We start from the raw sequence: 13295 nt of genomic DNA on the forward strand, positions 1-13295 counted from the left end.
TTGAAGAAAATCAGGTATGCCACAAAAACAAACAAACAGAAGAAAAACCCCACATTGCTCTACTTGGGGTCAGAATCCAAATGTGACCTCTAGCTGAGCCATAACTCACTGGTTTAGTTTAACGTGGTGTTTGTGTAACCCTCACAGGTCAGTCCAAGAACATATCCAACCTTGATGTCCGCTCAATGCTCCCTGAGAATCTGAAGCGCTTCTTCAGGGCTCCCTCACCACTCCGCCCTGCTACGAGAGCATCCTCTGGACTGTGTTTGATAACATCCATTGACGACAGTCATTCGGGTGCTTGCTCATCTTACAAGCTGCCAAACATATCTACATGTAAGGGATGGCTGTATTCACTTTGCAGTGTTTGCTTCTTTCCTTTTTCTTTCCTTTAGGTGGATTTCACAATTCAAGGTCTATCAGATATGGTGGGTGGTTTTAAAATTTGATATTGACATGCAATTAAAGTTAGATTGGTGATTCTCCAGCCTGATTCATTTTTTCTGTTGTCCTCAGAAACTGGCTCTTTGTTTCCTTTGGTGCTCAATTTCCAGGAGAAAGATTCTGGCAGTTATGCTTTGGCCAGACCAAAACTGAGCATGTACGGAGGGGTGCAGCTGGACAGTCAGTACAGATGTTCCTGATGCTTCTGTTTGTATGAGCTTCAACATGCTGCAACAAGGCAGAATATCATCTGTTGATGTTGGGGATTTGATTGAATTGTTGGTGAAGGGTTCATGGTATGTTTTACAAAGGACAAAATGCTTTTCAAGGCGCCTACAGGCCAATATTAAAAACACGTCACAGCTTGAGCCATGTACTGCATTCATATGTCATCAATAAAAGCTTACAAGAGACCTGCTGTCTGCTCACTGACTCCTTCACACGTCCTTAACGCTGCATCTAGTGCATACACCGACTCACAGCAAACCTTAGCCTGCATGGAAATCTACCAACATCTGCAGGCGCAAATACAAAGAAAAGGCACACAGAGGCATCTAAAATTAAAACACTGTCAAGTCTTCTACCACACACACACTCCCTCGCTCCACACCCGCAGCGAATACTTCCTCTTCTATCAATGTTCTCCTTCTTTCTTCAGAAGGGCGTGGCCTTCTGTGCATCCTGTGGGCTCTCTTTGAGCTCTTTCAGCGGCAGATCGCCATCACCCAGATTTAACTCCACTTTGTTCCTCTTTGCAAACATCTGGAAGACCTCCAGGAAGGTCTTCTTCTTTGTTTCGGGCACCACCAGCCAGATGTAGATCAGGGTGACCAGACAGATGACGGCAAAAATGATGAAGCTGTAGGGGCCCAGGCCTCGCTGGGGAGAGAAGGAGAGGAAATGTGATTTCTGGGTCCTCGACATGAAATGTAAATATGTCAGGAAGACAAACAGAGCAAACAAGGTGAGGTCAAAAGTGAAACACTGCTCTTTATAGATGTTTCTCAAGCATCTTCTTCCCTTGATTACACTTTCAGGTTTAAACATGTAAGAGGAAGTAAACATGAGATGAAGCTTATGTTTATATCTAAGATCACGTCATTCAGTGAAAACTCCTACACATAATGTCTCCTCATTTAAGATTTTACAATATGTTTTCTGGTGTTATAATATTCAAGCTCCGACATTGTGTTTCAGGCGTTGTAAATGCAGTAAAAAATGTTTCTGGCACTCTCTGCATGTTTGCATTCCTCATGTATCTTCCTCCTCCTCATTCCCTATGTTGTGCCTCTTCTTGTCCTCCTCTTATTTTGTTTTCTCTGTCTGTGTTTGTGTACGAGGAGTAGGTGAGCCACTCCCTTTCCAGTTTTTCCCACTTCACTCGACGACCGAAACCAACACTGTTCTCTTGTGCTTAGATCCACCAGCTTCCCACCTGCCTGCCTGTTTTAATCAGCTGATTTGATCACCCCTGGCTCCAGGCTGCCCTGTTTACTGTGAGTCAAACAACAAGCTAGTTTTGCACACAGAAACTGTTCCTGACTAGTTTAGCCGCCAGCAACACTAAACCATCCACCTAAAATAAACTCCTTCTTTTCTTCACATGCACAAGAAATATTCTAAGTGTCACCTAAAGGTGGAGTGTGCATCAGGTAGGTGAGTGATAGGTCCAAACTGCATTCTCTAGCATGACAGCAATCAATAATAAACAGGAGGAACCAACTGATTTTTTAAAATGTTGTTCTCAGTTTGATACCTGAATCAAACTTGGTGCTGAACCATTAGGAAAATGTTGTAAAAGGAAAAAATATATCTGAAATCTACTTTTTCTACTTTACCTGAGCACTTGAAGCACTTTATACAAAACGCTTAATTTGCCCATTCCAATGAAGACTTTTTTCTCTCTGCTGAAGTGCTTTCTATCTGACACTCACACTCCAATATATGCATCAGAGGCTTGAGGTTAGTATCTTGCTAAAAGATAAACATGAGGCAGTAATTTTGAGTACAATTCAAATCAGTATAAGTCAGCATTTTGGCCCACTCACTTTAGGGGTCACTACAGCAACTCACTGGTATCATGTCACCCTATCCCCAGCATCCTCCTGTGTCACACAACCCCTCTTCATTTCCTTCTTTACTAGATCTATGAATCTCCAAAATCCTTTGTCAACTATATCCATATAGGGTCTGCACATGTCCACAGCAGTTCAGTTCCTTAACTTTGGCGGCAAAACCTGAGCCGTTACTCTCATGTACTCTTCTCTAATCCTGTCCCTCCATCCTGGTCATGCTGGTTTCTTCAGCTCTGCCACCTCCAGCTCAGCCTCCTGACTTTTTGTTAGCACCACAGTCTCCAAACCATTCATCATAGCAGGTCTCACTACCATCTTGTAATCTTTCCCTTTCACTCTTGCTGCTATCTTGTTATAAATCATCCTTGACACTCATTTCTAGCCACTCCACCCTGACTGCAATCCTCTCCTCTCTTACGCACTGTTTGTTGCAGCATATTCTTTACTTAATTCTTATATTTGTGTTGCAAGGATGAAATGCAAACGAGTGCACTTAAATCTTTTCTAAACAGGTTAATCCCTGTTTAGAAAAGCAATCCCTTGTTTGCAAATCTATGCAAATTGCAAAGAAAATATCAAAGTAATCCAATTCTAAGTGGCATAAAAGATCACATTACAGTGAGGATGTGGGGGGAACTGCCTTGCTGGTTATGCTCGACAAAACATCTGGAACTAATTCCACTGAAGTCTGAGCCTGCAGAAATTGAGAAACTAACCTCGAGGAAGGGGAAGACAAGGCCAACAATGAAGTTGGAGAGCCAGTGGACGGAGCCGGCCACCATGAACGCCGCAGGCCTGGCTGTTTGCCGGAACATCTCAGTGGCCACCACATAAGGAATGGGACCTGCAGAACAAAAATGCAATTAACCACAACCAAAACACTCGAGACAGACATCATCAGTCTTCACAGTCAGAGAGGATGCTCATGTCTCAAACAAACTGAGTGCTGATGTACAAACTTTGATTATATGCCTGGTTACATCTAAACAACACTTCAGCTAATGGAGCGCCCTGCTGTAATTACAGTATGTGTGTAAATACCAACAGGTCTACTCAGACAGACTCACTCGGTCCTATGGCATGTCCGATGACGTAGACGATGACAGAGGCGATGCTGACATAGGGCATCCATGTCACAGTCTCCTGCAAACACAGACAAGCAGCTCTCAGTAACTATTCCTTCTGATGTTTGTAAGCAGGAGCAACATTAACGGCTCCACATGGAGGCCTTGAGGATCAAAGGCAGATGATTAATGTGCCTACTCTCCATTGTGTCTCTAAATTGTGCCTTTACTGCTGCTGAAAATGACGCCTGTCTGAAAACATTGGCTCCAGGTGAGGTTGCAGGTTTGAAGGAGGGCAGCACTGCGTTTGCGGTTCTCTCTAATAGTCAGTGTTTAGTGTCAGGTGTCATGGCTCCTGCAAACAAAGGGGCCAAAATATCACTTTACTGTCTCAGACCATGATGGGAATCCTAGACGTACAACATGATTACAGGCTGGTAATCTGTAGCACAGTGACACCGTTTGTTATTTTGGCTTTTTACTGGTTGCGTCTTGTTTAATTATTTTGCCAATCTGTCATCATGTCCTATTCTGCTGTTCCTTAGCTGTCCTGCAGGAGTTCTCACTGTGGCTTTTCAGAAATGGCCAAAACATGGGGATAAAGTGCAGGTGAAATTAAATCAAACATAAAGAGATGTGGGTCTCCACACCCACCTGAATCCAATTTCCTGTTATTTATCATGTGCCAGATGTTTGGTTTAGCTTTTTTAAAAAAACAACAACAAAAAACAAAACAAAACAAAACACCAGAAGCCCTTCTTGACACAATCCCAAAGGGATTTGGGTCTCCTCCCTATACTGAACTGGGATCTTTGGCCTGTTAGTCAGATGTATAAACCACTACACTATGGAGACAGAGATGTTTTTATATATAATGTCTCATTTTTAGGAAACACAAAAGTAATTAGACAAACAGTTGCATAGTTAAGTGTGGCCTGTACCCTTTTACAAATTAAACTGATAACATATAAGTTTAATTTACTGCCAACAGCCACTAATCCTTTCAAAAAAAAATCCATATCATCGTTGTGCATATCAGTTTCAACATCTACAATCTGGAGACACCTTCCTGAATGGAAATAGAGGATTTATAATATCACCCTGGTAATAACCCTGGCAGGTTTTAGATCTCACCCTGGGTCAACACACCTGAATCAAATGATTAGTTTGAAGCCCTCCAGTCCTCTGGAGGGCTTCAAGACATGTTGAGGAGGTAATTTAGCCATTTAAATCAGCTGTGTTGGATCATCTAAAACCTGTAGGACACTGGCCCTTGAGGCCTGGAGTTCCCGTCCCCTGTTTTATAACAAGGTGCGAACTACTGGTTACACTCAAGAACAGGAAGGCCAGATTAGACTAAACTCTAAAAGGCCTGCACAGATCTGGAAAAAAAAATCTTGGGATAAATGAAAGCAAGATGAACCAGAATGACGGAAGAAAAAAAAAATGGAGAAGCAGAGAAACAGTTCTGGATCTGAAGCATACTGCACCATCTGTCAAACATGGTGGAGGCAATGCTATGGCATGGGCATGAATGACTTGAACCAAACCACTGGCGTTTGTTGCTGACATGGCTGCTGATAGAAGTAACAGGACAAACTGTAAAGTGTACAGGGCTATACTCTGTGCTCAGATTTGAAGTGCTCAGACAATGTTTCACAGTAGTTTGATGGCCAATCTCAACCCAAGCACAGCAGCTTTGCAGTTTTAGTATATGTACAACTATGTATAAAACGTATGCAACTTCTGAACAGCGATTGGACAAGTTTTCGTAAAACTACTTGAGTAAAATCTGAAAATTTGTATTTGATTCATACGTCATTTACAAACATGTAAAGAGGCAAAACTACAAAAACCTGTTTGACATATTATTGACTAACTGTCCACAATAGAAGCCTTTGCAACAGTGCAGGTTCAAACTGGGACCCACGTTCTGGACTCTAAGTAAGCCAAAAGTCTGTCCACTCTGAGTTAAATGCATGAAAGATGAGTGGGGGAAAAAAGCCATAATCAGTGGTGGTCTCAACAACAGTAGAGTGCCTCTATTTTAATGCAGTGAGGTTAAAACTATGGAGTGGACTAACGCCTTCATAATGTTAAATTTTATTCAGTGCTTTTAATTAATTATTCAACAGAGCTGTAACCCAGTGGGGACAAAGTGTAGGTGAGAGCAGAAAATTAAAATCACACAGATTAAGATGAAAATTTTAAAGGCCTGTTGCTGTAGCCTTGTAGGAATGAGGATTTTGCTGGCTGCTGTTGGAAAAAAAAAAAGAGTGTCCTGGTTATCCAAAAATATGCTGAACAATGTCAAATGACTTAAATTCAGTAACATAGAAGCACAATATGTGAAATGCTGTTAAAATTACAAGCAGCTCACATTTACGAACTCACCTCTAACTATAATTAGTACATTTTTAGACTATAGCTGCAATTAAATCAATCTCACGAGGCGTTACTCTCTGATCCACTGATCCTGAGATCATAAACAGGATCTTGCAAATCTCCTCTGATTCTTTCCAGGTTGGGGAACTAATAACTGAACCACTAGAGGGCAGCAGAGTGACAGGTTGCAGGCATTAGTAGTGCTGACAGGTCTGTACCATACCTGCAAGTTGAGTGCGACAGTGAGCAGCACACAGGCTCCGCAGCAGATCCCAAAACCACAGAGGAGGAGCAGGCGGCGACCTGAGGCTTCCACGATGAACACCTGGGATGACAAAACCCCCGTTCACAGTGGTTATCTCCATCTCACATGATCAAACAACACACAAACAGCTCCTCTCCTCAGCTTTGCTGGGTACCTACAGCAGTTATGGTCATAAAGACATTCACTGCTCCCGTTCCCACTGTGACATACTGGATGTCACTCTCCCTGACTCCTGCAGAGCCGTATATGCTGTCGGCATAGTAGTAGATCTGAGAGAAAAGAGAGAAATGCATTATGGTTATAACACAACAGCCTGTGAATAAGCAAGAACATAGATGTTGTCATGCATCCTGAGTTATTGTGTGAGGGACGAGGACAACTGGATGGGCACGTCTCACCGCATTGACACCCGACAGCTGCTGGCCCATGTTCATGACAACTATGGAGATCAGCTGCCAGCGAAGAGAGCGCTGGGACAGCAGGGAGAACACACTCAGGTGACCTTCGACCTTCTCGGACTGGTCCTCCTGACGCATCTCCAACAGCTCGCTGTCCACGTCGTCCCACCCACGCAGGCGCTGCAGTGCTAAGAGTGGAAATGCATACAGTGCCATAAATGCTCAGTTTATCTTCGATGTGTAGTGTAGTTATGTGCGAAATGTGAATGATGGTGGTGATGATGATGGTGAAACCCTGGGTTTCGGCACCAGTGTGGTGTGAATAAGGTGGGACCACAGATTGTTATTGAGAGCCATCTTTATTCATTCCACGGCTGCAGGAACACCACCATCATTCACCAACCCGAGTCCCCGTGTTTTAACAGGCAGGTGTGATTGCGGATGTCGTGAAGGTGCGTCCGCACGGCACCGCCGACCACGGCTCACCACAGAGATTTTTCATCAACCCTGCTCAACAAAGATACCGGGGAACTGGTGACACTTGTTGGAGATGTGGGGGAGATGGAGCTAACCATTTCCATATCTTTTGGGATTGCAAAGTTATTCGCCAGTACTGGTCTCTAATCCACGAACGTCTACAAAATGTTTTTTCATTTGTTTTCCCTTTAACCTTTGAGATTTTTGTGTAACACACCAGTGGATAAATTGAATTCTAATGATAGAAGACGTTTGTATATCCTACTGGCTGCGAGTAAAAAGCCCCTTACGAGGAGATGGCTTAAGCCTGAACCACCAACGATGGAAGATTGGATACATTCTGTACAAGAGACATATACGATGGAAAAATTGTCATTTTCTCTTAAACTTCAGAGGGATACCTTCTACAGAATATGGTCTAAATGAACAGAATACGTTAAGCCTGTTAGGTGTGATTTTTTTATGAACCATGCTTTTTTTATGTTGATGACATCGCACTTTCTTACCTTTCGTTGCTTTCTTCTCGTCTCCATTCTGGATGAGCATGTACCTGGGGCTCTCAGGGAAGAAGGGGAGCAGCAGGAGCTGAATCGCGGCGGGAATACCAGTAAGGCCCAGCATGAGGGTCCAGCCTGGACACACACAAGGAACACAGACACGCTTTTAAACTTATTCTTAAGACCATGTCTCAGCATCTGATGAATAAATGATCAAACATGTACAAACTTAACTACCTGTGCTGTTTCCCAGTATGTTTCTAATGCCCAGCACTTGGGCGCAGAGGATGCCAACAGTGATGAAGAGTTGCGGAACAATGCCGAGAGCTCCCCTCAGGTTTTTGGGAGCGATCTCACCCAGATACATGGGCACCACATTGGAAGAGAGACCTGCAGGTGGGAAAGCATGCATGGGTGAAGCTAAACCGCCTGATCACGCCTGATCCTTAACCTGGGCTGTTGTTAAATTCGGGAGCTGACCTGCACAGATGCCTACTATAAACCTGGCCACAATGATGATCTCGTAGGACTTGGCGATCTCACTGACTCCCATCATTATAGCAGGGACGATGGAGAAGATGTTGTTGAAGAGGAGGGTGCCCTTCCTGTAGCAGGGATGAAGCATTAGTTGCAAGAAACATGCAGAGCATGCTAAACTACACGTGGAATGAAGCAGATTCTCACCTCCCAAATTTGTTGACCAGAGGGGCCACCATCAGAGAGCCGAAGAAGCCTCCGAGAGGGAACATGGACACGGAGAGAGACCACAGCAGAGTCAGGACGTTCTCCTCCATCGGGCTGTGGTAACGCTCCATGTAGGTTGTATTATAAAACTGCTGCATGAACTGAAAAGAGCAGGAGAGCACTGATAGGAACGAATTATCTTCCCAGCGAGTTCCATTCAAGCTTTTCTTTCTTTAATCAGCTTACCTGCGATGGAGAGTTGACCACAGAGACATTATAGCCGTACTGGAAGGACGAACCAAAGGCAGCTATGAGTGTTGCCAGCACCAGGACTACAGTTAGCCTCTGTTTTTTGTTGGGGAGAGGGGGACAACATCAGAGCGCTATTTGAAAAGTCAGAAAAGAAAATTGTGACCATGGTTGGGATCACACGTGGACTGTAACTCACCCCTTTCCTCTCCACAGGCTTTCCCCATTCCTCGGTGTCCGCCATGGCCGTGTTTGGGCTCGCTGTCACTTTCAGCAGTAATAACAGCACACTTTATTATTACTGCCCACTGGATCCTGCCTGCCCTTTGGACACCAGATTAGAGAGCGTGGCATTGGTTTATGGTTATCGCACTCATGTTGCTGACTGTGCTCTCTGGTTAATTTTTTTTAATGTAATACACCTGAAAGATTAAAAGCTTACTTGAATGTTGATATCTAACTCTTATATTGCACTGTATCCTTGACTAAACAGGATCAGTGGATGCAGGTGTCATTAAAGAAAAAAATGATAAGGATAACGCATCTTTATTGCTGATCCACGCGCAGGCTGCACTGCATCAGATGGATTTATTAAAATAATACAACAGCAACAACTTCAGCATTTACTGTCAAACAGTTTGAAAGGTTTATCTGCTTGCACCTCTCATCGATGACACTAAAAAACTGTTTGTTTGTTCGCCCTTGCACAAACACCACAGCTGTAAACATTTCTTTTTCCAAATGTTTGCTTTGTCAGAAATCTGTCATGCACACCATCATCTCTTATCTCTAAAGCCGAGCCTGCTTGTCGATACAACGCCCCTGAGGCTATTTGCTCCTGGAGCTGGATGTTACTTGCTTCAAAGCACAAACAAACAAACCAAAGAAAAAAAGCAAACAATTACATTTCAGAACTACTTCTGCTCAGAGTAAACTATTACTGAGGCAGTCTTGGAAGAATAGACTGAGTTTTACTGAAATAAAATGAATGAAACCAGAGTTTGTTTTTATACATGAAGGTAATAAAAAGCAGTAAATGTTTACTACACAGTTGCGCTATTTTAAATTTGCTGTTTTAGAGAAAACTCTTTTTATTTTAAATAGAATTATTTACATAAAGTAACAGGTTTCATCAACAGGTTCATTTTAGATTTTAAAACATGCAAATGATGCCTTTTACTCCTTTGGATACAAAGAGGTTTGGCTTGGATGGCAGTCAAAGAGTTTGAAACTTTAACAAATCTGACATAAGATGTGATAAAAAGAATTCCAGCTACTCAGACGAGCAAAAATTACGGAGACTGTTACCAACCTCCCTCAATTCGTATCAAGATGCTGACATTTTCTACATTGTTCACATTATCAGTGTAAAACTACAGCAAAAAGCTGTGGTCTGGAAGTGAAAGGTTAAGGCCTTGAAGTAAGGTTGGAGCAGGGTTATGGTGCTTTGATAGCATAAATTTTAACATTATGGGGGTTTACATATAGAACCAAGTGTAACCTTTATTAGGTTACACTTGGTTACATGTCACTTCTTTTGCTCATATCACGGTGAAAGAAGCTAGTGGAGCTATTGTTGCTGCTGGTAGCATCCCACCAAGGTGGTAAAGTGGATAAAGTGCAGGTTCACTTCCAGTTTAAAACCTTACTCCCATGTTTAAAAAAAGATTTACAGTCAGTTCAAGGGGTTAACATGCACATATCAGCACAGAAACATGCACACAACACTGCCGTAATAAAATGCTATCATGATAATGACAGTGTTGTGGAGATATGTGAAGGTGTTACTGTGAGGGTTGCAACAACAACAAAAAAATCTCTTGCTTTGGTTTGCTGACAATTCCAGGAGGTTTTCTAAGAGCGGAGTGATGAAGGGAGACCAAAAACCAGTTTTCTTAGAAGTGGCCTGGAAATCACTGAGCTCCATTCCAGGTTTTGTGCAATACCTTGTGCTTTAACACAGAGGACGCATTACATAAGAAGTCATATGAAGCTAAAGCTACTTCCAGCTGCTCCCTTATTCACAATGAGTCACCAGAGTGACTGAAGGAACTACTGAGTGTCAATAAACAAGAAAAAACGGCGTCCAGTGGACGGTCTGTGTATTCAACCCCACCTCTGGCGCCGGTGCCCACCTCTCAATTTTAAATCCATGTAGACATTGAGGGTTCTCGGGAGGGACCGTGCTAACACCTGCTGCTCTCTGGCAGCAGCACCATGCTCTCCCGTGTTTTAAATGCACCTTAGAACAACATGCAGCAACACTACACATGAGCAAGAGGAGGGAGGTTTGGAGTCTTCACACACCCCTGTTCTCTGCTGGCCTTCGGGGCGGGGGGGCTGGAAGGAGGTGTTGGCCGTCCGATTGGGATCTGGGATGCGGGGCCTCCCTGCTGCTGCGGAGCCTGGGGCGGTCTGCTTGCCTCCATCCCGGGGGAAAGGGTAACATCTCCTGGGTCTAGGTGCCGTTTCCCCCTCCAGGGGCGAGGGTACCTGGACCCGGGGTATAGAGTTTGTTTGGGGAGTGTGATTGTGTGTACAGTGTCCATGTATGTCTATCCCTATGTTGGGTGAGTGCTGAGTATTTGTATATGTGTGCATGAGGGTGGGAATGCATGTTTGTGTCTGTGTCTATATGTCAGGTCGGGTCTTAGACTCCACCTCTCTGGGAACTCCCAGGCCCTCCAAAGGCCTGTCTCTCCTCACCACACTCCCTGCCGGTAACTGATGCCCTCAGGGGTCGGTGCGTTGGTGGTTCTTGGTGTCCGGGGCTGGGCGCTCAGGTATGTACCAGCTCACTCCCGGTGACTACTTGGCGGGGCCCGGTGCCTGTTGTCGGCAAGGCCGTGATGATCCATTTGGCAAAGTAAATCCGTTGGGTATCCTTGCTGGTCTTCAGACTAGTGATGGGATTTTCGGCTCTTTTTAGAGAACCGGCTCTTCAGGTTGTTTTGTTGCTTTAATGAATTTATTATTAACAATAATATAAAATTATGCTCAAAAATTGGTTTTATTTATATATGTTTATATATAAATATATGTGGTGGCCCCTAGAGACAAAACACATACAAACTCCAAAACAAATTTCTAGCATTAACTGAACTTCCAAAACAGAGCTACTTAGATCACTTACATTACACAATTGAAAGCATGTGTGTATCGTTTGTGTATTTATACACAAGCACTCATATATATTCAAATAATAAAAAAAAAAAAGTTAATTTACCTGTTATTACCACACACCAAATCCAGTCGTTGGTACTTCCTGGCTTGTGTAGCCACTAGGTAACAAAAGCTCAGCTCAAATCTTACCTAGCGTGCTATAAAGCAGAACCGCACAAACTCATAGATAATTACACAATTGTTATACAGTTCAGACTTCATTCATTTCCAAAACAACTTTACAAGCAGTTACAAATACATTCAACCTTGCATGTTATACAATTAAAACATTTACCAATATAAGTAACCAATCCTGGGATGTCCTATTAATAAATAACACTTTTTCACGTCAGTGTGGCTGAAACCTACCTGCTGAGTGAGATCAGTCCAAAAACATTGTGACAGAGCTGATGGACTTTAAAACGGTTATTTTCTTCCTCTGATGGCTTCTTTGTTTTCCCTGTGCAAAGAGATCAACAAAAGCAACACAATCACAAAAACAGAGAAATAAATGAATAGCATTACTGTCATGGACTATGGGTCAAAGTATCATCAGAGCATTCTGCATCCTCCTCGTGTTTGTGTTCAAAAAGCTGCTTTTGGTTTTGTAGATACAGCTCCTTCTTTCCTAAACATGCGGCTGCCTCGGTAGCAAAATGGCAACCGCTTTTTAAAATTAAGCTAAAAAAAAAAAAGCTAATTAAAAATATGCAACAAAACAGTAATTGTGTTTGATTCTTCTGAGGAGTAAAGTGCAATAAAATAAAATAAAATACAATAAATGTCTGACCAAACATCGTTTGTAAGTAAATAATTGCAAAGTACTTACTGGACTTCAGCCACCAGTCACACACTTGTAGAAATACCCCCACACGACAAACTTCCAAATGACTGCGTGGATGTGAGCGTGTAGGCAACGGACCAAACCATTGTGAGGCAAATGGGTTGGGGGTGGTTGGGGTATAAGGTGTGGGGTGGGGAAACTTGTCAGATATTAAAATGACTTGTTTGGCTTCTTTAAACAAATAAATCAATCAATAGCAGCCTTGGTTTTCGTGCATATTAATATCAGTTCACCGTTCAGCTGTATTACTGCATAGTTATACATACAAATAATGAGGAGACAGAGTTTTCTGGTTTTCACAGGAGAAGGAGCAGGTTAGGACCATCGTGTCGCCATGTAATTTCCATCGATGGTTGCACTGCACTGATTGGACCAAAATTTTCTAGAGGTATGAGGGGGTGTGCACGGTGGTGACACTCCAGACCTCCTCTCCGCCCCCCACCACCACCACCACCAATTGGGGAGAGAGCACAGATGCAAACCAGGAGTCAACAGCCCCTCGTAGGCTTGCTGACCCAGGAAACAACAGCTGCTGCTCCCCTCCTGCGGTATTTTATTTGTCTTTTTTTGTTTTTCTCCATCCCCCTCTGCGCATTTTCTTGCAGGTGGCCTACATTATCCAACCTCCACACCCCAGCGGTATTTGAAGCAAGCAACACTTCCATGTGTAGCAGGTCTACCTTGTTTGCTTCGGGCCTTTAACACTGCAGTGCTGTTCCTCTCTAATCCCAAAGACAAACATGATAAAACC

At 43.3% G+C, this 13295-nt stretch overlaps 1 protein-coding gene across 4 annotated transcripts; it reads right to left on the minus strand.

Annotated features, from left to right (window-relative positions):
* Positions 1–297: 297 nt before the first annotated feature.
* On the minus strand, positions 298–12890 carry LOC113013395 (solute carrier family 2, facilitated glucose transporter member 5). 4 transcript variants are annotated; one of them, XM_026154264.1, is made up of 15 exons: positions 12811–12890; positions 12530–12591; positions 12070–12160; positions 8738–8862; positions 8536–8634; positions 8290–8450; positions 8086–8210; positions 7843–7995; positions 7615–7740; positions 6632–6819; positions 6392–6502; positions 6192–6293; positions 3587–3662; positions 3236–3363; positions 298–1323 (listed from the first exon to the last, which is right to left on the minus strand). In XM_026154264.1, the coding sequence occupies exons 4-15, from the start codon at positions 8780–8782 to the stop codon at positions 1099–1101; spliced, it is 1539 nt and encodes a 512-aa protein (XP_026010049.1). In that variant the 5' UTR covers positions 8783–8862; positions 12070–12160; positions 12530–12591; positions 12811–12890; the 3' UTR covers positions 298–1098. The 4 variants fall into 4 exon arrangements, with proteins under 4 accessions (XP_026010049.1, XP_026010048.1, XP_026010051.1 ...); XM_026154263.1 differs by having other exon boundaries at positions 12530–12890; XM_026154266.1 differs by lacking the exons at positions 12070–12160; positions 12530–12591; positions 12811–12890 and adding an exon at positions 11765–11783.
* Positions 12891–13295: the final 405 nt, after the last annotated feature.

Source organism: Astatotilapia calliptera, chromosome 20, assembly GCF_900246225.1.
Source record: "Astatotilapia calliptera chromosome 20, fAstCal1.2, whole genome shotgun sequence".
Classification (NCBI taxonomy): Eukaryota; Metazoa; Chordata; class Actinopteri; order Cichliformes; family Cichlidae; genus Astatotilapia; species Astatotilapia calliptera.